At 37.0% G+C, this 25350-nt stretch overlaps 1 protein-coding gene across 3 annotated transcripts in view; it reads left to right on the plus strand.

Annotated features, from left to right (window-relative positions):
• The window catches only part of DUSP23 (dual specificity phosphatase 23), a 104047-nt gene extending 80146 nt beyond the window's left edge, over positions 1-23901 (plus strand). For all 3 annotated transcript variants that reach the window (XM_085639858.1, XM_085639857.1, XM_085639859.1), the window contains 2 exons: positions 15884-16166; positions 23380-23901. In XM_085639858.1, coding sequence (XP_085495984.1) covers positions 15897-16166; positions 23380-23565 — 456 coding nt within the window. In that variant the 5' untranslated portion in view covers positions 15884-15896 and the 3' untranslated portion in view covers positions 23566-23901. The remainder of the gene's footprint in view (positions 1-15883; positions 16167-23379) is intronic.
• The last annotated feature ends 1449 nt before the right edge of the window (positions 23902-25350 follow it).

A 25350-nucleotide genomic window follows, 5' to 3' on the forward strand; every position in this document is an offset into this window, starting at 1 on the left:
TTGTTTTGTTATGCTATGTTATGCTATGTTTTGTTATGCTATGTTTTGTTGTGTTTTGCTATGCTATGCTTTGTTTTGTTATGCTATGCTATGTTTTGGTGTGTTTTGTTATGCTATGTTTTGTTGTGTTTTGCTCTGCTATGTTTTGTTACGCTATGCTATGCTTTGTTGTGTTATGCTATGTTTTGTTTTGTTATGCTATGCTTTATGCTATGCTAGGTTTTATTTTGTTATGCTATGCTATGTTTTGTTGTGTTTTGCTATGCTATGCTATGGTTTCTTATGCTATGTTTTGTTTTGCTATGCTATGTTTTGTTGTGTTTTGCAATTCTATGTTTTGTTATGCTATGCTATGCTTTGTTTTGTTATGCTATGCAATGTTTTGCTATGCTATGTTTTGTTGTGTTTTGGTATGCTAGGTTTTGTTTTGCTATGCTATGCTTTGTTATGCAATGTTATGCTTTGTTTTGTTATGCTATGCTATGTTTTGTTATGCTATGCTTTCTTGTGTTTTGCTATGCTATGTTTTGTTGTGTTTTGTTATGCTAAGTTTTGTTGTTATGCTATGTTTTGTTATGCTATGCTATGTTTTGTTGTGTTTTGTTATGCTATGTTGTTTTGTTGTGTTTTGTTATGCTAAGTTTTGTTGTTATGCTATGTTTTGTTGTGTTTTGTTATGCTATTCTATGCTTTGTTTTGTTGTATTATGCTATGTTTTGTTATGCTATGCTGTTTTGTTTTGTTATGCTATGCTTTGTTATATGTTTTGTTTTGCTATGCTATGTTTTGTTATGCTATGCTATGTTTTGTTGTGTTTTATGCTATGTTTTGTTATGCTATGCTTTGTTATGCTATGCAATGCTGTTTTGTTGTGTTTTGTTATGCTATGCTATGCTTTGTTATGCTATGCAATGTTTTGTTGTGTTTTGCTATGCTATGTTTTGTTATGCTATGCTATGCTTTGTTATGCTATTTTTTGTTTTGCTATGCTTTGTGATGCTATGCTATGTTTTGTTGTGTTTTGTTATGCTATGTTTTGTTGTGTTTTAATATTCTATCCTGTGTTTTGTTTTGTTATGCTATGTTAAGTGTTGTTATGCTATGTTTTTTATGCTATGTTTTGTTTTGTTATGCTATGTTTTGTTTATGCTATGCTTTGTTATGCTGTTTTGCTATGCTATCTTTTGTTATGATAAGCTATCTTTTGTTATGCTATGCTATGTTTTGTTTTGTTATGCTATGCTATGTTTTGTTATGCTATGCTATGTTTTGTTGTATTTTGCTATGCTATGCTATGTTTTATTATGCTATGCTATGTTTTGTTATGCTATATTTTGTTGTGTTTTGTAACGCTATGCTATGTTTTGTTGTGATATGCTTTGTTATGCTATGCTGTGTTTTGTGTTTTGTTATGCTATGTTTTGTTGTTTTGGTATGCTATGATATGTTTTGTTTTATTATGCTATGTTTTGTTGTGTTTTGTTATGCTATTCTATGTTTTGTTATGCTATGTTTTGTTGTGCTATGTTTTGTTTTGTTATGCTATGTTTTGGTGTGTTTTGTTATGCTATGTTTTGGTGTGTTTTGCTATGCTATGTTTTGTTATGCTATGCTGTGTTTTGTGGTGTTATGCTATGTTTTGTTTTGTTATGCTATGTTTTGTTCTGTTTTGGTATGCTATGGTTTCTTATGCTATGCTTTGTTGTGTTTTGGTATGCTATGTTTTGGTATGCTTTGTTTTGTTATGCTATGCTTTGTTATGCTATGCTATGTTTTGTTGTGTTTTATGCTATGTTTTGTTATGCTATGCTTTGTTATGCTATGCAATGCTGTTTTGTTGTGTTTTGTTATGCTATGCTATGCTTTGTTATGCTATGCAATGTTTTGTTGTGTTTTGCTATGCTATGTTTTGTTATGCTATGCTATGCTTTGTTATGCTATTTTTTGTTTTGCTATGCTTTGTGATGCTATGCTATGTTTTGTTGTGTTTTGTTATGCTATGTTTTGTTGTGTTTTAATATTCTATCCTGTGTTTTGTTTTGTTATGCTATGTTAAGTGTTGTTATGCTATGTTTTTTATGCTATGTTTTGTTTTGTTATGCTATGTTTTGTTTATGCTATGCTTTGTTATGCTGTTGTGTTTTGCTATGCTATCTTTTGTTATGATAAGCTATCTTTTGTTATGCCATGCTTTGTTTTTGTATGCTATGTTTTGTTATGCTATGTTTTGTTGTGTTTTGCTATGCTCTGTTTTGTTATGCTATGTTTTGTTGTGTTTTGCTATGCTATATTTTGTTATGCTATGTTTTGTTATGCTGTTTTGGTGTGTTTTGTTATGCTATGTTTTCTTATGCTATGCTGTGTTTTGCTGTGCTATGTTTTGTTTTGCTATGCTATGCTTTGTTATGCTATGCTATGCTTTGTTATGCTATGTTTTGTTGTGTTTGTAATGCTATGTTTTGTTATAATATGCTATGTTTTGTTGTGTTTTGTTATGCTATGCTATGTTTTGTTGTGTTTTGGTATGCTATGTTTTGTTTTGTTATACTATGTTTTGTTATGCTATGTTTTGTTTGCTTATGCTATGTTATGCTATGTTTTGTTTTGTTATGCTATCTTATGCTATGTTTTGTTGTGTTTTGTTATGCTATGTTTTGTTGTGTTTTGCTATGCTATGCTTTGTTTTGTTATGCTATGCTATGTTTTGGTGTGTTTTGTTATGCTATGTTTTGTTGTGTTTTGCTCTGCTATGTTTTGTTACGCTATGCTATGCTTTGTTGTGTTATGCTATGTTTTGTTTTGTTATGCTATGCTTTATGCTATGCTAGGTTTTATTTTGTTATGCTATGCTATGTTTTGTTGTGTTTTGCTATGCTATGCTATGGTTTCTTATGCTATGTTTTGTTTTGCTATGCTATGTTTTGTTGTGTTTTGCAATGCTATGTTTTGGTATGCTATGCTATGCTTTGTTTTGTTATGCTATGCAATGTTTTGCTATGCTTTGTTGTGTTTTGGTATGCTAGGTTTTGTTTTGCTATGCTATGCTTTGTTATGCAATGTTATGCTTTGTTTTGTTATGCTATGCTATGTTTTGTTATGCTATGCTTTCTTGTGTTTTGCTATGCTATGTTTTGTTGTGTTTTGTTATGCTAAGTTTTGTTGTTATGCTGTGTTTTGTTATGCTATGCTATGTTTTGTTGTGTTTTGTTATGCTATGTTGTTTTGTTGTGTTTTGTTATGCTAAGTTTTGTTGTTATGCTATGTTTTGTTGTGTTTTGTTATGCTATTCTATGCTTTGTTTTGTTGTATTATGCTATGTTTTGTTATGCTATGCTGTTTTGTTTTGTTATGCTATGCTTTGTTATATGTTTTGTTTTGCTATGCTATGTTTTGTTATGCTATGCTATGTTTTGTTGTGTTTTATGCTATGTTTTGTTATGCTATGCTTTGTTATGCTATGCAATGCTGTTTTGTTGTGTTTTGTTATGCTATGCTATGCTTTGTTATGCTATGCAATGTTTTGTTGTGTTTTGCTATGCTATGTTTTGTTATGCTATGCTATGCTTTGTTATGCTATTTTTTGTTTTGCTATGCTTTGTGATGCTATGCTATGTTTTGTTGTGTTTTGTTATGCTATGTTTTGTTGTGTTTTAATATTCTATCCTGTGTTTTGTTTTGTTATGCTATGTTAAGTGTTGTTATGCTATGTTTTTTATGCTATGTTTTGTTTTGTTATGCTATGTTTTGTTTATGCTATGCTTTGTTATGCTGTTTTGCTATGCTATCTTTTGTTATGATAAGCTATCTTTTGTTATGCTATGCTATGTTTTGTTTTGTTATGCTATGCTATGTTTTGTTATGCTATGCTATGTTTTGTTGTATTTTGCTATGCTATGCTATGTTTTATTATGCTATGCTATGTTTTGTTATGCTATATTTTGTTGTGTTTTGTAACGCTATGCTATGTTTTGTTGTGATATGCTTTGTTATGCTATGCTGTGTTTTGTGTTTTGTTATGCTATGCTATGTTTTGTTGTTTTGGTATGCTATGATATGTTTTGTTTTATTATGCTATGTTTTGTTGTGTTTTGTTATGCTATTCTATGTTTTGTTATGCTATGTTTTGTTGTGCTATGTTTTGTTTTGTTATGCTATGTTTTGGTGTGTTTTGTTATGCTATGTTTTGGTGTGTTTTGCTATGCTATGTTTTGTTATGCTATGCTGTGTTTTGTGGTGTTATGCTATGTTTTGTTTTGTTATGCTATGTTTTGTTCTGTTTTGGTATGCTATGGTTTCTTATGCTATGCTTTGTGTTTTGGTATGCTATGTTTTGGTATGCTTTGTTTTGTTATGCTATGTTTTGGTGTGTTTTGCTATGCTATGTTTTGTTGTGTTTTGTTATGCTATGCTTTGTTATGCTATGCTATGTTATGTTGTGTTTTGCTATGCTATATTTTGTTGTGTTTTGTTATGTTTTGTTATGTTATGTTTTGTTGTGTTTTGCTATGTTTTGTTGTGTTTTGTGATGCTATGTTTTGTTATGCTATGCTGTTTTGTTATGGTATTCTATGATTTGTTATGCTTTGTTTTGTTGTATTATGCTATGCTATGTTATGTATTTTTGTTATGCTATGTTTTGTTATGCTATGCAGTTTTGTTTTGTTATGCTATGTTTTGTTATGCTATGCTATGTTTTGTTGTGTTTTGTTATGCTATTCTATGTTTTGTTGTGTTTTGCTATGTTATGCTTTGTTTTGTGATGCTATGCTCTGTTTTGTTGTGTTTTGTTATGCTATTCTATGTTTTGTTGTGTTTTGCTATGTTATGCTTTGTTTTGTGATGCTATGCTCTGTTTTGTTGTGTTTTGTTATGCTATGTTTTCTTATGCTTTGATATGTTTTGCGATGCTATGCTTTGTTTTGTTATGCTATGCTGTTTTGTTGTGCTTTGTTATGCTATGCTATGTTTTGTTATGCTATGCTATGTTTTGTTGTGTTTTGTTATGCTATACTATGTTTCGTTGTTTTGCTATGCTCTGCTATGTTTTGTTTTGTTATGCTATGTTTTGTTGTGGTTTGTTATGCTATGTTTTGTTATACTATGCTATGTTTTGTTGTGTTTTGCGATGCTATGCTTTGGTTTGTTATGCAATGCTATGTTTTGTTATACTATGCTATGTTTGTTATACTATGCTATGTTTTGTTATGCTATGCTTTGTTTTGTTATGCTATGTTTTGTTATGCTGTGCTATGTTTTGTTATGCTGTGCTTTGTTTTGTTATGCTATGCTTTGTTATGATATGCTATGTTTTGGTATGCTGTGCTATGTTTTGTTCTGTTTTGCTAGGCTATGTTTTGCGTTTTGTTATGCTATGTTTTGCTATGCTATGCTTTGTTATGCTATGTTTTGTTGTGTGTTTGGTTATGCTATGTTTTGTTATGCTATGTTTTGTTGAGTTATGCTATGTTTTGTTATGCTATGCTGTTTCGTTATGCTTTGTTATGCTTTGTTTTGTTGTTATGCTATGTTTTGTTTTGTTATGCTAGGTTTTGTTATGCTATGTTTTGTTTTGTTATGCTATGCTTTGTTATGCTATGTTTTGTTGTGTTTTGCTATGCTTTGTTTTGTTATGCTATGCTTTGTTTTGTTATGCTATGTTTTGTTTTGCTATGCTTTGTGATGCTATGCTATGTTTTCTTGTGTTTTGTTATGCTATGCTCTGTTTTGTTGTGTTTTGTTATGCTATGCTATGTTTTGTTTTGCTATGCTATGTTTTGTTATGCTATGCTGTGTTTTGCTGTTATGCTTTGTTTTGTGATGCTATGCTGTGTTTTGTTATACTATGCTTTGTTATGCTATGCTGTGTTTTGTTGTTTTGTTATGCTATGTGTTGTTTTGTTTTGGTATGCTAGGTTTTGTTATGCTATGTTTTGTTGTGTTTTATTATGCTATTCTATGCTTTGTTATGCTATGTTTTGTTTTGTTATGCTATGTTTTGTTGTGTTTTGTTTGGTTATGCTATGCTATGTTTTCTTAAGCTATGCTATGTTTTGTTATGCTATGTTTTGTTTAGTTTTGTTATGCTATACAGTGTTTTGGTGTGTTTTGCTATGTTTTGTGTTTTGCTTTGCTATGTTTTGTTATGCTATGCTATGTTTCGTTATGGTATGTTTTGTTTTGTTATGCTATGCTATATTTTGTTATGCTATGTTTTGTTGTTATGCTATGTTTTGTTGTGGTTTGTTATGCTATTCTATGCTTTGCTTTGTTTTGTTGTGTTATGCTATGATTTGTTGTGTTTTGTTATGCTATGCAATGCTATGTTATGTTTTGTTATGCTATGTTTTGTTATGCTATGTTTTGTTATGCTATGTTTTGTTATGCTATGTTTTTTATGCTGTTTTGTTATGCTATGTTTTGTTGTGTTTTGCTATGCTTTGTTTTGTTATGCTATGTTTTGTTGTGTTTTGCTATGTTATGCTATGTTTTGTTATGCCATGCTATGTTTTGTGATGCTATGCTATGTTTTGTTGTGTTTTGTTATGCTATGCTCTGTTTTGCTATGCTTTGTTTTGTTATGCTATGCTTTGTTTTGTTATGCTATGTTTTGTTTTGCTATGCTTTGTGATGCTATGCTATGTTTTCTTGTGTTTTGTTATGCTATGCTCTGTTTTGTTGTGTTTTGTTATGCTATGTTTTGTTTTGCTATGCTATGTTTTGTTATGCTATGCTGTGTTTTGCTGTTATGCTTTGTTTTGTGATGCTATGCTGTGTTTTGTTATACTATGCTTTGTTATGCTATGCTGTGTTTTGTTGTTTTGTTATGCTATGTGTTGTTTTGGTATGCTATGCTATGTTTTGTTATGCTATGTTTTGTTGTGTTTTATTATGCTATTCTATGCTTTGTTATGCTATGTTTTGTTTTGTTATGCTATGTTTTGTTGTGTTTTGTTTGGTTATGCTATGCTATGTTTTCTTAAGCTATGCTATGTTTTGTTATGCTATGCTATGTTTTGTTTAGTTTTGTTATGCTATACAGTGTTTTGGTGTGTTTTGCTATGTTTTGTGTTTTGCTTTGCTATGTTTTGTTATGCTATGCTATGTTTCGTTATGGTATGTTTTGTTTTGTTATGCTATGCTATATTTTGTTATGCTATGTTTTGTTGTTATGCTATGTTTTGTTGTGGTTTGTTATGCTTTTCTATGCTTTGCTTTGTTTTGTTGTGTTATGCTATGATTTGTTGTGTTTTGTTATGCAATGCCATGTTATGTTTTGCGTTTTGTTATGCTATGTTTTGCTATGCTATGCTTTGTTATGCTATGTTTTGTTGTGTGTTTGGTTATGCTATGTTTTGTTTTGCTGTGCTATGTTTTGTTATGCTGTGCTTTGTTTTGTTATGCTATGCTTTGTTATGATATGCTATGTTTTGGTATGCTGTGCTATGTTTTGTTCTGTTTTGCTAGGCTATGTTTTGCGTTTTGTTATGCTATGTTTTGCTATGCTATGCTTTGTTATGCTATGTTTTGTTGTGTGTTTGGTTATGCTATGTTTTGTTATGCTATGTTTTGTTGAGTTATGCTATGTTTTGTTATGCTATGCTGTTTCGTTATGCTTTGTTATGCTTTGTTTTGTTGTTATGCTATGTTTTGTTTTGTTATGCTAGGTTTTGTTATGCTATGTTTTGTTTTGTTATGCTATGCTTTGTTATGCTATGTTTTGTTGTGTTTTGCTATGCTTTGTTTTGTTATGCTATGCTTTGTTTTGTTATGCTATGTTTTGTTTTGCTATGCTTTGTGATGCTATGCTATGTTTTCTTGTGTTTTGTTATGCTATGCTCTGTTTTGTTGTGTTTTGTTATGCTATGCTATGTTTTGTTTTGCTATGCTATGTTTTGTTATGCTATGCTGTGTTTTGCTGTTATGCTTTGTTTTGTGATGCTATGCTGTGTTTTGTTATACTATGCTTTGTTATGCTATGCTGTGTTTTGTTGTTTTGTTATGCTATGTGTTGTTTTGTTTTGGTATGCTAGGTTTTGTTATGCTATGTTTTGTTGTGTTTTATTATGCTATTCTATGCTTTGTTATGCTATGTTTTGTTTTGTTATGCTATGTTTTGTTGTGTTTTGTTTGGTTATGCTATGCTATGTTTTCTTAAGCTATGCTATGTTTTGTTATGCTATGTTTTGTTTAGTTTTGTTATGCTATACAGTGTTTTGGTGTGTTTTGCTATGTTTTGTGTTTTGCTTTGCTATGTTTTGTTATGCTATGCTATGTTTCGTTATGGTATGTTTTGTTTTGTTATGCTATGCTATATTTTGTTATGCTATGTTTTGTTGTTATGCTATGTTTTGTTGTGGTTTGTTATGCTATTCTATGCTTTGCTTTGTTTTGTTGTGTTATGCTATGATTTGTTGTGTTTTGTTATGCTATGCAATGCTATGTTATGCTATGTTTTGTTATGCTATGTTTTGTTATGCTATGTTTTTTATGCTGTTTTGTTATGCTATGTTTTGTTGTGTTTTGCTATGCTTTGTTTTGTTATGCTATGTTTTGTTGTGTTTTGCTATGTTATGCTATGTTTTGTTATGCCATGCTATGTTTTGTGATGCTATGCTATGTTTTGTTGTGTTTTGTTATGCTATGCTCTGTTTTGTTGTGTTTTGCTATGCTTTGTTTTGTTATGCTATGCTTTGTTTTGTTATGCTATGTTTTGTTTTGCTATGCTTTGTGATGCTATGCTATGTTTTCTTGTGTTTTGTTATGCTATGCTCTGTTTTGTTGTGTTTTGTTATGCTATGTTTTGTTTTGCTATGCTATGTTTTGTTATGCTATGCTGTGTTTTGCTGTTATGCTTTGTTTTGTGATGCTATGCTGTGTTTTGTTATACTATGCTTTGTTATGCTATGCTGTGTTTTGTTGTTTTGTTATGCTATGTGTTGTTTTGGTATGCTATGCTATGTTTTGTTATGCTATGTTTTGTTGTGTTTTATTATGCTATTCTATGCTTTGTTATGCTATGTTTTGTTTTGTTATGCTATGTTTTGTTGTGTTTTGTTTGGTTATGCTATGCTATGTTTTCTTAAGCTATGCTATGTTTTGTTATGCTATGCTATGTTTTGTTTAGTTTTGTTATGCTATACAGTGTTTTGGTGTGTTTTGCTATGTTTTGTGTTTTGCTTTGCTATGTTTTGTTATGCTATGCTATGTTTCGTTATGGTATGTTTTGTTTTGTTATGCTATGCTATATTTTGTTATGCTATGTTTTGTTGTTATGCTATGTTTTGTTGTGGTTTGTTATGCTATTCTATGCTTTGCTTTGTTTTGTTGTGTTATGCTATGATTTGTTGTGTTTTGTTATGCAATGCCATGTTATGTTTTGTTATGCTATGTTTTGTTATGCTATGTTTTTTATGCTATGTTTTGTTATGCTATGTTTTGTTGTGTTTTGCTATGCTTTGTTTTGTTATGCTATGTTTTGTTGTGTTTTGCTATGTTATGCTATGTTTTGTTATGCCATGCTATGTTTTGTGATGCTATGCTATGTTTTGTTGTGTTTTGTTATGCTATGCTCTGTTTTGTTGTGTTTTGATATGCTTTGTTTTGCTATGGTATGTTGTTTTGTTATGATATGCTTTTTTGTTGTGTTTTGCTATGCTATTCTTTGTTATGCTATGTTTTGTTATGCTATGTTTTGTTTTGTTGTGCTATGCTATGTTTTGTTTTGCTGTTATGCTTTGTTTTGTTATGCTATGTTTTGGTGTGTTTTGTTATGCTATGTTTTGTTCTGTGTTGTTATGCCATGCTTTGTTTTGTTATGCTATGCTATCCTTTGTTTTGTTATGCTATGCTTTGTTTTGTTATGCTATGCTATGTTTTGTTTTGCTATGCTTTGTTATGCTATGCTTTGTTTTGTTATGCTATGTTTTGTTTTTGTTATGCTATGTTTTGTTTTGCTATGCTTTGTTTTGTTATGCCATGTTTTGTTATGCTATGCTTTGTTATACTATGTTATGTTTTGTTTTGTTACGCTATGTTTAGTTGTGTTATGCTATGCTACGTTTTGTTTTGTTATGCTATGCTATGTTTTATTTTGTTTATGCTATGCTATGTTTTGTTGTGTTATGTTTTGTTATGCTATGCTATGTTTTGTTATGCTATGCTTTGTTGTGTTTTGTTATGCTATGCTTTGTTTTGCTATGCTATGTTTAGTTATGCTATGTTTTGTTATGCTCTGCTATGTTTTGTTGTGCTATGCTTCGTTTTGTTATGCTTTGCTACGTTTTGTTATGCTATGCTTCGTTTTGTTGTACTATTCTTCGTTTTGTTATGCTATGCTTCGTTTTTTATGCTATGCTATGTTTTGTTATGCTATGCTGGTTTGTTATGCTATGTTATGCTATGCTATGCTAAACTATGCTTTGTTATGCTATGTTTTGTTATGCTATGCTATGTTTTGTTTTGTTATGCTATGTTTTGTTGTGTTTTGCTGTTTTGTTGTGTTTTGCTATGCTTTGTTTTGTTATGCTATGTTTTGTTTTGCTATGTTGTTACGCTATGTTTTGTTATGCTATGTTTTGTTGTGTTTTGCTATGCTTTGTTTTGTTATGTTTTGCTATGCTTTGTTTTGTTATGCTATGTTTTGTTATGCTATGTTTTGTGTTTTGCTATGCTTTGTTTTGCTATGCTTTATGATGCTATGTTTTGTTGTGTTTTGTTATGCTATGTTTTGTTGTGTTTTGTTATGCTATGTGTTGTGTTTTGTTATGCTATGCTTTGTTTTGCTATGCATGTTTTGTTTTGTTATGCTATGCTATGTTTTGTTGTGTTTTGTTATGCTATTCTTTGTTATGCTATGTTTTGTTATGCTATACTATGCTATGTTTTGTTTTGTTATGCGATGTTTTGTTGTGTTTTGTTATGCTGTGCTATGTTTTGTTGTGCTATGCTATGTTTTGTTGTGTTTTGCTGTTATGCTTTGTTTTGTTATGCTATGTTTTGTGATGCTATGTTTTGTTGTGTTTTGTTATGTTATGTTTTGTTCTGTTTTATGCTAGGCTTTGTTATGCTATGCTTTGTTTTGTTATGCTATGCTTTGTTTTGTTATGCTATGGTTTGTTATGATATGCTATGTTTAGTTATGCTATGTTATGTTTTGTTTTGTTATGCTGTTTTGTTTTGTTATGCTATGTTTAGTTGTGTTATGCTATGCTACATTTTGTTTTGTTATGCTATGCTATGTTTTATTTTGTTTATGCTATGTTTTGTTATGCTATGTTGTGTTATGCTATGCTTTGTTTTGTTATGCTATGTTTTGTTGTGTTTTGTTATGCTTCGTTTTGTTATGCTATGCTTCGTTTTCTTATGCTATGCTTCATTTTGTTATGCTATGCTTCGTTTCTTTGTGCTATGCTATGTTTTGTTATGCTATGCTGGTTTGTTATGCTATGCTATGCTAAGCTATGCTTTATGCTATGCTATGTTTTGTTGTGTTTTGTTATGCTATGCTATGTTTTGCTATGCTATGCTATGTTTTGTTATGCTATGCTATGCTATGTTTTGTTATGCTATGTTTTGTTATGTTATGCTATGCTATGTTTTGTTATGCTATGCGATGTTTTGTTACGCTATGTTTTGTTTTGCTATGCTATGCTTTGTTATGCTATGCTTTGTTTTGCTATGTTTTGTGTTGTGTTATGTTATTCCATGTTTTGTTATGCTATGCAATGTTTTGCTATGCTATGCTTTGTTATGCTATGCTTAGTTGTGGTGTTATGCTATGTTTAATTATGCTATGCTATGTTTTATTTTGTTTATGCTATGTTTTTTGGTTTTGTTATGCTATGTTATGTTTTGTTATGCTATGCTATGTTTTGTTGTGTTTTGCTATGCTATGCTTTATTTTGTTATGCTATGCTTTGTTTAGTTTTGTTATACTATGCTATGATGTGTTATGTTGTGTTAGGCTACACTATGTTACGTTGTGTTAGGTTAGGCTAGGCTGTGTTATGTTGTGTTAGGGTAGGTTGTGTTGTGCTGTGTTTTGTTATGTTTTTGTTTTGTTATGTTATGGTTTATGTTATACTAAGTTATGTTATACTATGTTATGTTATACTATGTTATGTGTTTATGCCACAGAGCAGAAAGGTAAGACATGTCATGTCACTAAACAATGCTTGCCTGCAACCCGAGCCCGTGCAGTCTGCATTTGGGTCAATCTGAGCCATCATTAATGCAAGGAGACATTCGATACTTTTGGAATGCAGGGCTACAACTTGAAAGCTGGGTTCATGTGCTCTATTGATTGCCACTATTACTTGCTAGTATTTAACATGCTGACGGATGAGTACTTTAGTTATCTGGAATCCAAGCCAATACTCAACACTGCACAACTGCATTTCGGTATGACAAAATTTAATTGCTGCCTCAGCAGGAAAACACAGAGTCTGTCGGGATCCCCCTGTCTTGCCGTGACCCATGCGCCTCTAAGCTCATGCGCCTCTTAGCTCTGTGCCTGCTTCACAGCTGGTGTGAAGTCTTTTCTTATCTGCTTGTTAAATAACAAGCAGATAATAAAAGTCTTCACAACAGCCATGAAGCAGGCGAGGCAGTCCAGGTGGGCCGGAACAAAAAGCCAAATGGAGGCAACCCAGAAAGCTCATTTCCAATGGCAGGCCACCGTTTACCATAAACGGTAACGCCAGCCAATGGAAATGAAGGGTGGGGCTTAAAGCCCTTTTCTGAAAATCCTCTCCTACAAAATCTCTCGCGGTGGCGGAACAGCGCTTTGCGCTGCAACGCACGCGAGACCTAAAAAGCAGTGGTCGTAGTTTCTGTCCTATTGAGAGTGTAATTAGGAATTCTAAATAGGCAGATGCCCCACATCTGCCAAACTCTAAATTAGGTTCCCAGTGTGTGGATGAATGAAACCGCATCCAAGACGTGTGATATTTGTCGTGGTAATGTCTTTAATAAAGGCAGTACTGAATAACAGTCAAAGGTAAACCGTGCCAAAGAGAAAGGGGACATCAAGGACAGTTGGATAAAACAAGTGTTAAATTCCAACAATCCAGGGAGAGTTAGGGATATAGTTTGGGTTCATACCTCCGCAAAATTATTGTGGGTGATAAGTTTGTGTCTTCGTGAGACATTTAACCACTGTTTATGTTTTAGACAGTGGTACACCGCTTAGTGTTCGAAAAATCCCCAGCACCTTATTAGGTCTCGCCTAGCTATTGCGTTTACGCAATCGCTATGCGAGACTCTAGTAAGAGGGGCATTTCAAAGTGCTCCCAAAAGTGGATTGCATGCGCACAATCACGTGCATCGTGCCGCCATGCAATCCGTTTGGGGAAGCGCTTCAGCCCACTGGCGTGTGCACGTGTAGCCACAGCCTCGGCATCATACGTCAAAGGGTCCGCTCCCCCGCCTGGAATGCGCTCCCCCGCCCCTGCCACAGCATGCCGAGAGATTGTTTCCTCATGGCGCCTCTCACAACTGTCCCTTCCCCACCACAGCACACTTGATGCATTTCACACAGAAAAACATGCCTCTCGCCTATCTCTCCCCCGCCCTCCCCCCGGCGTGTTTTATTTGACTTTCAGCACTCAGCTTCCCCGCAACCAGCATTTAACCACCACCGTTTAGTTAAAGAAAAACAATTGCAGGTTTGCCCATCTCTATTTGCCACGCTCATTCCATTTTCATCCTTAGGAGGTCAGTGACATGAGCCACGTTAATTCAGCAACAACAGAAACATTATTCACAGCGCCAAAAGCATTTATGAGCGCACGGGACGCATTTCACACAATGAAAACACACGCATGCCTCTCGCCTATCTCTCCCCCGCCCTACCCCCGCTGTGTTTTCTGTGGCTTTCAGAACTCCGCTTCCCCGCAACCAGCATTTAACCCCCACCTTTTAATTACAACAAGTGGAGCTTTGCCCAGATCTATATGCCACGCTAATTCCCTTTTCAACCTTATAACGTCGATAACATGAGCCCCGTTAATTCAGCAACAACAGAAACTTTATTCACAGCGCCCAAAGAAATTATCAGCACACGGGGCAAATTTCACACAGTAGAAACACACACATGCCTCTTGCTTATATCTCCCTCCCCCTCCCCCCCACCGTGTTTTCTTTGCCTTTCAGAACCCAGGTTCCCCGCTACCATCATTTAACCCCCACCTTTTAGTTAAAGACACTTGCAGCTTTGCACAGCTCTATATGCCACACTCATTCCCTTTTCATCCTTCTGAGGTAGATAACATGGGCCACGTTCATTCGGCAACTACTAAAACAATTTACGCATCGCAAAAAACATTTATCAGCACACTTCACGCATTTCACACGGATAAAACACACACATGCCTCTAGCCTATCTCCCCCCCCCACCCCCGCCCTCCACTCTCTGTGTTTTCTTTGCCTTTCAGCACTCACCTTCCCCGCAAACAGCATTTAACCCCCACCTTTTACTTAACAACACTTGCATCTTTGCCCAGCTCTATATGCCACGCTCATTCCTTTTTCATCCTTCGAAGGTAGATAACATGCGCCCCGTTAAACCAGCAACAACAAAAATACTATTTGCAGCGCCAAAAGCATTTGCACACGGGACGCTTTTCACACAATCAAGACACACATGCCTCTCGCCTATCTCTCCCCCGCACTCCCCCCGCCGTGTTTTCTTTGGCATTCAGAACTCATTATCCCCGCCACCAGCATTTAACCGACACCTTTTAATTGCAACAAGTGCAGCTTTGACCGACACTATATGCCACGCTCATTCCCTTTTCATCCTTCTGAGGACGATAACATGGGCCCCGTTCATTCACCAACAACGCAAACTATATTCACAGTGCCAAAAGATATTATCAGCACACTTCACGCATTGCAAACAAATAAAACACACACATAACTCTCGCCTATCTCCCACCCACCCTAAGCCCGCTCTGTTTTCTTTGCCTTTCAGCACTCAGCTTCCCCGCAACCAGCATTTAACCCACACCTTCTAGTTGCAAAACTGCAAGCTTTTTCCACCTCTATATGCCACACTCATTCCCTTTTCATCCTTTTGAGGTCGATAGCATTAGCAGCCTTGCATCCACACACAATACCCTCACACACACTAGTTACTATCAAACACACACACGCTGCACACACACACATCGGCATTGCTCACACACACCGGCACTGCTCACACACAACCTATGTTCACAAACACAGGCACTTCGCACACACACATCGGCACTGCTCACACACACCGGCACTGCTCACACACACAGGGATTGTTCACACGCAACATCTCTCTACACACCTCACTCACTCTCTCAACACCCCTCTCTGTGCTGATCTTTTGCTTCTGTGGAGAGGAGGGGGGGGGGTTGCACGGGGGGATGCATTTTCTTAATTCTGCCTCCAAATTGGTCACCTGTCCAACAACCTAAGCTGGCAGGCTACAACACATATTGCATTACAAATGCTATAGGTGTCACATTTGCAACAGTTAAAACTATTGACATTGTACATGAGAAAGCTAGTAATTTCAATATTTTCAATACCAACACATAAATAAAAAATTAGTCAATTTACAATACAAAAAGCTCAAACTTTCCTAATGCGAGACCTATTGCATTGCAAATGCTTGTTTTTGAACATTAAAATTGAGCCGAGAGTGACAACAGACAGGAGCTGAAAGGTAACAATAAGCAGGATCTTTTCCTTTCAAGCTTGTTTGTAGAAGCAGTGCATCCATATACTGATAAATAGGACATAACTGTGAGTTTTTCTGAATACGCAAAACTAAACAAATAACTTTCTTGTAATTTCATGGTGACAGTTTTATTTTTAGTGCTGTATTAAAAAACATTTTCTTTGATTCTAGTTGACTTTTCCAGATGGCACCACTGAATCCACCAAACTTTTCCTGGGTCGAACCAAACCTGCTGGCAGGTCTTGCAATGCCACGGCATCCAGGTCACTATGAGTACATGCACGCAGCTGGCATCCGCCACCTGGTGAGTTTGTCAGAGCATAACCCTCCTTACCACGACACATGCCCAGGCATTCAGCTTCATCACATTGGCATTGCAGATTTCTGCGCCCCATCCCTGGACCAGATTAAGCGCTTTATCAAGGTTGTTGAAGATGCCAGAACCAAGGGTGAGGTGAGTACTTGTGTGTGCTGCTTAGCCTGAAATTAGAAAAGGTATTAAATGGTATGGGGTGGGCCAAGGGTAGGAAGGTCGACTTGTGGATCCCTGAAGGAACTGAGAGGTAGCAGAAAAACAGAAATTCATGTGCTAGAAGTGTTGACAAAGCCAATAGATCTTCTTTGATGCTTTTACAGAACAATGTTTGTGCCTTTACCCATAAGATATGTTGGTGCCAGCGTTTTTTGTGTAAGGTTTATTGCTAAGAACAGCACTGTTACAAAGAGAGAGAGAGTGTGTGTCTGGGTGTGCGAGAGACGTGGTGAGAGAGACAGTGGCGATGGTTACTAAAGATATTTTACTATAATGGTCAGGGTGATCTTAGCAGTGAAGGTGAAATTTATACTATTGTATCACGTGTGTGATATTAGACGGCAGTAATTAATTTTGCAGATTTCACATCTTGTTTCAGTAGTTTTACATTTAGATACTGCACATATCTTTCTATACAAGGTAGCAATTAATGTGTTGCCTATCATCTAGTTTACATTAGTGGAAGAGGCTTCTTTCATATTTTGAAAAAGCACTAATAAGTAGCATTACCTAAAATTACAGTTTATACTAGGATAGCAGCATTAAGTATTTTCACTTGTTTCTATAGATTTGTCTGTTCATACTTTTTACCTTATTTCCCACGATACTAAGGCCCTGATTACGAGTACATCAGTGTTTTTTAGCCCTGCATAAACACCTGTTTGTTGGGTGGTAGTGACCACATTCAGTAATTACTGGGTGTTTTAAGTATCTCAATCTTCGTTGCAATTTATCAGGAAAAGGTGTACAGTATTAACTACCTTACAGATTTTGGTGCGGGTAACACCTAAATCTGCATGTTAGTCCCCAGAAACTTGTAATAGAAACCATTTATCTCACCCAATAAATTAAATAGCGCAGGACATCATTATGTATCTGGTGTGATAAAAAGCACCTATATTCCCAAAAACATGGAATCGGAGCTTCAAATACATAAAGATGCAGCGCATTGCACTCACAGAACAATGAAAATTGACAGTTTATAGTGAAAAATAAAAATATTCATCAGTAGGTATACCCTCTTCCTTCGGGTCCACTGGACAGAGAACAAAACAATAGGGAGTATAGAATCTTATCTTCTCTCACATATAAGTGTCACCACAATACCCCTGGTCTTCCTTTTCCAGTTTAAAGTGTAACTGTTCATTTGACTTTCACTCAAATACGGATGACATCTATATTTTCATAAAACCACTGGTGTGGAACATTAATATGAGCACCGTATGGCCTACTTGGCCAAATTTGTATACTAAATTAAAGACCGCTCCCTTGCAAAATAATGTTGTAGAATGGAAAATATTATTTCCCCTCTAAAAGTCTTCCCCCAGTATACATCTGGTATTTTGTTTTTTGTTTGAGTTAAATAAGGAGTTGACTATAGACCCACATATTAATACTACTCTAGACCGCGTTGTTTACCATCCATAGCTTGTTAAAAGGAAATTGAAATATTCCTGGTCACATTCTCCCTGTGAGAAGTAAGGATACATTTCCTAATTACACTCTGGATATTAGAGGTCTCTAACTTTTTAGGTCTTGCATACCAACCAGAGCGAGCTGTCTGTTTGCAACAAAGACCTATTGTCAGATTATGGTGAGCATAGAGCCAGCCCATTACTTCCATTGATTATCTTTATTGTTGTTCTCATTTGCTTGCTTTTTATTTGTTCTCTTGTGTGGGCTTGTCTTCTTGTGTTTGTCTCTCCCCTGGAGCATGGACAGATTACTTGTGTACTTCCACTGCGTGCTTTTCAAGCACTACATTTTTTCTATTGAGTTAAGCACTCCACAAAAGTGCATGTGCTTTCCAGCTGTCTCCCTTGTGTACTTCTCTGCCCTCACTCTGTATTGCTCTCTGTCACCTGTGTGCTTCTCCAACGCCCCTCCATGTTCCTCCTGCCCTCATGTACTTCTCCCTCCGTGTTGCTTTTTCACCCATGTGCTTCTTCCCCGCCCTCTCCACATTGGTCTCGCTCAACTGTTCCTTCTCCTCCCATCCTCCCCCGCCGGCCTACATGTTGCTTCCTGCTACCTGCGCTCTCCACATTTGTTTCTCCTCGTCTGCACCCTCAGTATTGTTTCCCCTTATTCTCCTCCTATGTGATGCTTCCCCAACCACTGCCCTCTGTGTTGATCCCCTTCACACGTGCTTTAATAATCAACTAGACAAATTTTAAAAAAGCGATTGTGTCATTTTGTGGTGGGCTTGTGCCTGAAAAATGGTGCACACACCATGCCATAACACCTTTTTTTTTGTTTGCTTTTTTTAGCCATGCAGCACGGCTTCGGGAGGCTGTACAGCATGGCTAAAAACTATTGGCAAACAGACCTAGTAGTTTTACCAGTCCTTGTTTTAAACAGTGGATTACACTGGGGGGCTGAGTATTACTTCCATGACTATTCTGCGGGAGATGAGGGATGTCACTTTAGTTACACTTCAGAACTTGGGAAGTATCTCCCTGGTTATGATGTGGGGTGTTAGAAATTGGATTACTGGTTTACTGGGGTGTAAGTCCCGGTCAAGCAGCAACCACAATTCTAGTCAGGGTAATTCACAAGCAAACCCCAAATTAACCTGTGCTCAACCCCTCTGGTAGCTTGGCACAGAACAGTTCGGCTTAACTTAGAGGCAATGTATAAAGTATTTGTGCAACACTTCAAACAGTAAAAACACCACACAAAAAAAGTCCCACACCAGGTTAGTAAAATAGAGCTTAATTTACTAAATAAAACAAGACCGAAATGACAAAAATTCAATGAGTAGAACTGGAGTTGTTGAAGTTTAAAGTTTATATTGAGAAATAGTGCCAAAAAGAAAGAAGCGCTGTTGGGAATGTCTGGTCACACCGGACCAGGATAAAGTTACAACTTCAGGCCGACCATTTTGGTGCAGAGGCCGGCTACAGGGACCAATTTAGGCCTGCTGAACAGAGCACCTCAAATCCTGGTTGTGGAGCGTTGTCTGGATCTTCATTGAAGATGCATCGCAGAGCCATGGCGATCCGTCGGTTCCAAGATGCAGTGAGGCTGTGGTGCGAGGTCCTAATGCGTCGACATCAAAGATCCCATAGATAGGGCTGGCGTTGCGAGGTCTGGTGTCAGGGCTGTGATGCCCAGCTGAAGCGATGCTTCTATTGCGATGAGCATTGAAGCTGCAATGCAGAGTTTTGCATCGTCGCTGAGCCTTCCGTCGATGCGAGGACCTGTTCTGGGTAAAGCGCTGTACATTGGTGGTTCAGAAGGCGGTGTGTCGGTCCCAAGATGTGGGTTGAGGCAGCGATGCAAGTCTTTTGCAACACGCACAATCGACGCAGCAGCAGTGATGCATCGGTTCTACTTGGGGATGTGCCGCTCAGCCAAGGAGATGTGTTGGTTCTGCTCAGGGATGCATCATTTAACAGAAAAGATGTGTCACCTCCACTGACAAGGACCTTAGTCCCACTTTCAAGGGTACAGGACTAGGGTGGCACCACTTGGCATAGTAAACACACAGATGGCAGAATCCAGGTGCAAGGTGTTGGAAGCCTGTTATGTCCCTGAGGCTTAAGATCAGGAGGCCAGCCAACTAGCCCTGGAGTCAGGCTGGGTTCTGGGGTCAAGAGATGCAGCTCCAGTCCTTCTCTCCCAGGCAAGAGGGCAGGAGACAACAGATCAGCAAAGCAGGAGTCTGTCAGAGTGCAGTCTAGCATTGTGGCAGTCCTTCAGCAGCACAGAAGTGCTTCTTCCTGGCAGAGTATCCACAGGCCCAGATGTGCACTGAAGAGGTTGTGCCTGAGGTCCAGTCTTTATACCCAGTGGTGCCTTTGAAGTGCACAGACTCCTGCTTCCCTTGCCCTGGCTTCAGACTAACTCATGAGGTATGCCGCCCTTTCTGTGGGGACAGGGCACAGCCTATTCAGGTGTAAGTAAGGCTTTGCCCAGCTCCTCCCTCCCACCCTGCCAGAGATGGAAGATTGAGAGACACCTAAGCTCCCATTATGTGTGGCTACCTAGGAGGAACACACAAAGCCAAAGTGCCAACTACACCCAGTCAGGGGACCAGAGACCGGTTGCAGGAACCAAATTGCTAAGGCAAGAAAATGCCAAAATCAACATCTGACCCAGTCTTTGTCCTGAGGAGAACCCCAATATTGCCAAGGGGGTACGAAACGTGTTGGCATAGCCTCTGAGGAAAGAAATCTGCAAGAAAGCAATTAGACAGTGGAAATACCTGCAGATTGGGGATGAGCAACCTCTCTCTCTATTGCACTGTGAGTGAAGAGAGGATTTTGACTGGTTACAATATACAGGTTTAGAGTTTGTCCTTGATTACACTTCAGGAGACGAGGGATCTCTTCATGTGTGAGTGAATAGATCTCTCCCCAAATTTGTTAAAATATGTTTATTGATTTCCCTTTACAAATTGGAGCAGATAAATGCTTACATCACAACATTAGCACTGTAATGTGTTTCATTTTACCCATCATAATTGTATCTTTTTATAATAAAAGTAAATTACAGTATCATAAAGTGATACAAGGCATTAACTTGTGCTAATCCATTACTGCTTCTTTGTGATCTCATTTTACAATATAGACGTAGTTTTTAATTCGGTGTTCACTATTGGGGCTTAGGCTTCACTCTGCATGCCGAATACTGAAATTATACCGAAGTGTGGTGGGTTTCCCCAACGATGGAAAGAGGTCAAAGGGGATGGAGGAAGAGGCAAATATTGATATTACTTTGTGTAGATGCTTGTTTAGATATGATAAAGCGCTTCAAATGGCATATCCCAGCACGCACACTTCAGTCGGCTTCACTGAAGTTGGTGACAGAGCCTACTTTCCGTCTCCAAAGATGGGGTGGTAAAAGCTTCATCAGTATCACTACAAGATGGTGGAATAAGCTACCATTTTATTAAAAGAATGCTTCTTATCTATTGTCCTTTAGGAAGGGACTTAAGATATGGCTCTTTACTCTGTATATCTGTCCAAGGATAGGAAATTAATCATTTCAGTGTGCTATTTGTGTCCATTCTGTAAGCGCCTCGACGCCCTCGGGTAGTAGTGCGCAATATAAATAAATAAATATGCACAAGATGTCATCTGGTGGAGAATTTTAATCCGAAATCTGCATTAATGGGAGACATTACTTTACTGTGATCTCGTACGGATTAGATACATCCCTGGCACAGAGGATCTCGTCTACTCACAGGAAGCCACTCCATGTCAACCATATCTGAAGGCAGGATAGGGAAGGCAAGCCCTACAGAACGTTCTGAGAACCAGGCTCCTAAAATTACCAATATGGGACTACAGGGGCCACTGGAAAAACGCATCGCCAAGAAGCAGGGGATGTTACTTGTGCCAATACCCCCACAGAATCAGCTGAACATATCATTTGTTGTTGCCCAGCTTTGCTGGGTCCGAGGCGATTATACCTAAGAACAATATTCCTTCAAAACGGTGTAAGATCATGCAAGGAGGCTCTAATGTTCATCTACACTACCACAGTGCCTATGGACCTTGCACGATTTGGCAAGTTCTATGCGGCAGCTGGAAGGACTCTACGAACAATGCAAGAATCGATGATGAAAGTTAATAAAACTAAGCTGCTGATCACCTACTGTGACAGCAACACTGGCACCATATGATTCTATACAACATTCACATGTACCATTGTTCATTCTTTTACATTGTACATTTTATTTTGGGAGGAGTACTGTTTTTCAATTTATCCCATATGACTGCCTACGATTACAATAATTACATGCATGCTTGCACGACACAACATCACATGCTCACGCACCTATGCCTTTAAGTTTTGCCCGGTGGTGCCTTTCTGCATTTGCTATAAAAAAAAAAAACAAGCTATCTGCTGCACCCATATCATTTTGCTGCTGCACTTTCAGATGTTCTTAAATTTATTATGGGTGACACGTCTTTACAATTTTATAAACCTTTTAATATTAGATGTATGTTTTATGACGTAACACACACTGTATTTGTAAAAGATTTTAGGTAATCCTACAATAAAGAATTTTAACCTACTTAACTGTGTTGGGTTAAGGTCCGATGTGTCTATGGCTTTAAGGCACCAAAACAAGGTCTATGATTTGATTTTGGCCAGCTCATAGAGGATTGTGTTCCTCACGATCTCTTCCTGATTACAATTTCTGCGGTTGCGGATCTTATCCTGGTTCCTTTGTGGAGGTTGGCTGTCTGTCCCGGATTATTCTGTTGGTTATGTGCTCTGTTTCTGATCTCATAACGCTGGGGAGGCAAATGAAGCCAATGGGTCTATGAACAATTACTCTATAATACATGAATGAATCTGTCCATGAACTGTGGGAAGTGATGACTGTAACCCGGATTAGTGTGCAAGATGAAGTGTTACGTTCTTGATTACATACAGTAAAGTGAAAACGTGACGTGTAATTGCACTTGGAGAGGTGATGGGGTCATACTCGAATCATAGTGTAATATCATTGGGGGAGCTGTTGGATCTCTCCTTAATGCGAGAGTGCAAATTGTTATTTCTCTCACTTGTCTTGTTTTCATAATACCCATATCTATCCTTTTCTATATACTGCCATATATTGTATCTAAGGTGGTTTCATGCACTGTATAGTATAAAGGTCATTTGAGTTCTCATTGCTGTTTTTATAAATTATATTTGTAAATGATAAGTTGTGGCCCAAAATTGTAGTATCATATGTGTATTTTAAAATTTATTTTGTGCTTTTATGGATGGTTTTTGAAATCCGAATAAAGTCTATTTGAATTGAATTGAATTGAATTTCTCTCACTCATTTCTGTAAAAGGTGAAATGGCCTGACCAGGATTAAAACGGAGGAACAACGTTTCTAACTTTGCTGGTGATAAATCTCATATTTAGTGTGAATCAGTTTTATTCTAGTCACAATAAATGAATGCTAGGAAAAATACAGATACATATTTTAGATTTATGGCATTTCTGAACAGCTTCTAAAGTTGATTGATGAAAGTAAGTAATTTTTCGTTGTGTCTCAGTGTACTTTTGCATGCAGGGTGTTGTTGTCCACTATTTCTGAACTGGAAGATTCTCTGGTGTGCGTGATTTTGTTTTTAAAGTGTGATGTCCTTATTCTGTTCTCCTGTGTCTTGTTGTTTCTCAGGGAGTTGCAGTGCACTGTCTACATGGGTATGGGAGGACGGGCACTATGCTCGCCTGCTACCTGGTGAAAGCCAAGAAGGTGACTGGCATTGATGCCATCAATGAAATTCGCAGGCTGCGCCCAGGATCGATCGAGACATCTGAACAAGAAAAGGCCATCATCCAGTTTCATCACCATATCAAGTAACATCTCAGCTGAAGGGGAGGAGATGTGAACTACTAAATAAATTGCCAATTTAGTAATCGGGGACTGAAGTTCAGTTCACTTTACAGTCTGTCTACCATTATAATCCAACCAAGGAGATTATTTGCTGATCGTAATGAAGCACCACTTGCTTGGGCTAAAGGATCCTCTTAGGATCCACCTGTACCTTGGAATCTTAGGTGTCATCTGCAAGAGCATGAGGATCACACAATGGAGTTCCCGGTGTTTTTTTTCCTCAGTTTTGAGATTTTTATTTTCTTAGCATAAACTAATTCTGGTGTATCAAATATAATAAAAGAGAAAGATTTTGTTAACTGCTTACATGTCTGATAATTTTCTGTCAACATCTAGATTTTAGTAAGACACTATTGTGAATTGAAAATTATTTTAACTACTTGAATAAATCTACAACTTTGTGTCGCCCAAAATAATGCTTATCACCTGCTGTGTTGTGAAACTAACGGAACGCTTCAAATTAAATATGAAATTTGAGTTTATAGAATTGAGACGTTTTTTAAGCTACCATGATAAACTCGAGAAAGAACCAAACCAACTGCTGCTTTTCATCATCCTGAAAACCTCAAACTCATCTGATGTTTCCCAACACAGCACCGATATAAAATCACCGTTACCTCCTGCTTCTTATCCCAAAATGCAAAAAAAAAAAAACACAACTGTGCCCGTCTCTTCGTTGGCTGCCTGCAAATTAGACGACCCCCCACCATGCATCCACATTGACTTTCCACACGAAAATGAAATTCATAGGAGTCATATAGATCCCCTGACTACCTCATACAATCCCGAATGACCGTGTGCGCTTGCTTAACGGTGTAACAAAGCACTGGATAGTTATTCATTTTGTTTTAGGAAACACAGGATGTTCAGTCACTACATTATGGTAAACATAGGATGGCACTACAGTATGATAAGAGGCTGCTTCTCTACTTAAATGTGTAGAGTTCAGCCCCTCGAGTGTCATTTGCTACAGTCGACCACTGATATATGCAGCTGGAAATGCCTTCCATCGAGTTTCAGGGCTCACATATTTGTTGTTGGCCATTGATAAAGTGGAGGTTTAGTGTGTGTTCTATGTTGGTTGTCATACATGAGTGCCAGAGGGGTTCTGCTGTTGTTTAATGGCGATCTTGTAGCCGCAAATAAACATGCAGTAAAAACGAGTGGTGTAAACCTAATATTTTTCCTTGAAGATATATACCATTTTCCACTTGTTTGAACTCTGCATGTGTTTGGAAGCAGCCAGGTCTTTAACCCCTGCTAAGCCTTTTCTCCCAAGAATGTTAAGCCCTTTATTGGCTATTTGGGGTAGGTCGTGCTTAAGCCTCCATAACTTTATTACACTGAAGGTATCCACGCCAAATTTGCATTTTCCAACATCCTAGGGGTTTCAAAGTTACCTAGGGCTTGTGGATTCCCCTGGAGGGGACTGAGAAAATAGCCAAAATACAGCCAAATGTTGTGTTTTTTGTGAAAGATAGGAAAAAAGCGCTCTGCAAAAAAGTATATTTATTTCCCCAGAAATTGCATCAATTACGGTTTGCTGTGCTAAAGTCGCAATTTTACTGGCTTTCAGTAACATGCTGAGCTAAATAAATAAACATTTTTTTACCACAGTTTTTCAAAGCGGTAGCCCATTTTTAGGTCTCGCGAGCCAAAGGCTCGAAGAGACATTTTATATGTGGGATTTTCAAAGTGCTACCCACGGTGTTGGCTGGCCTAAACCTTGAGTGCACGTTGGCGTGCACGTGC

Source organism: Triturus cristatus, chromosome 12 (assembly GCF_964204655.1).
Source record: "Triturus cristatus chromosome 12, aTriCri1.1, whole genome shotgun sequence".
NCBI classification, from domain to species: Eukaryota; Metazoa; Chordata; class Amphibia; order Caudata; family Salamandridae; genus Triturus; species Triturus cristatus.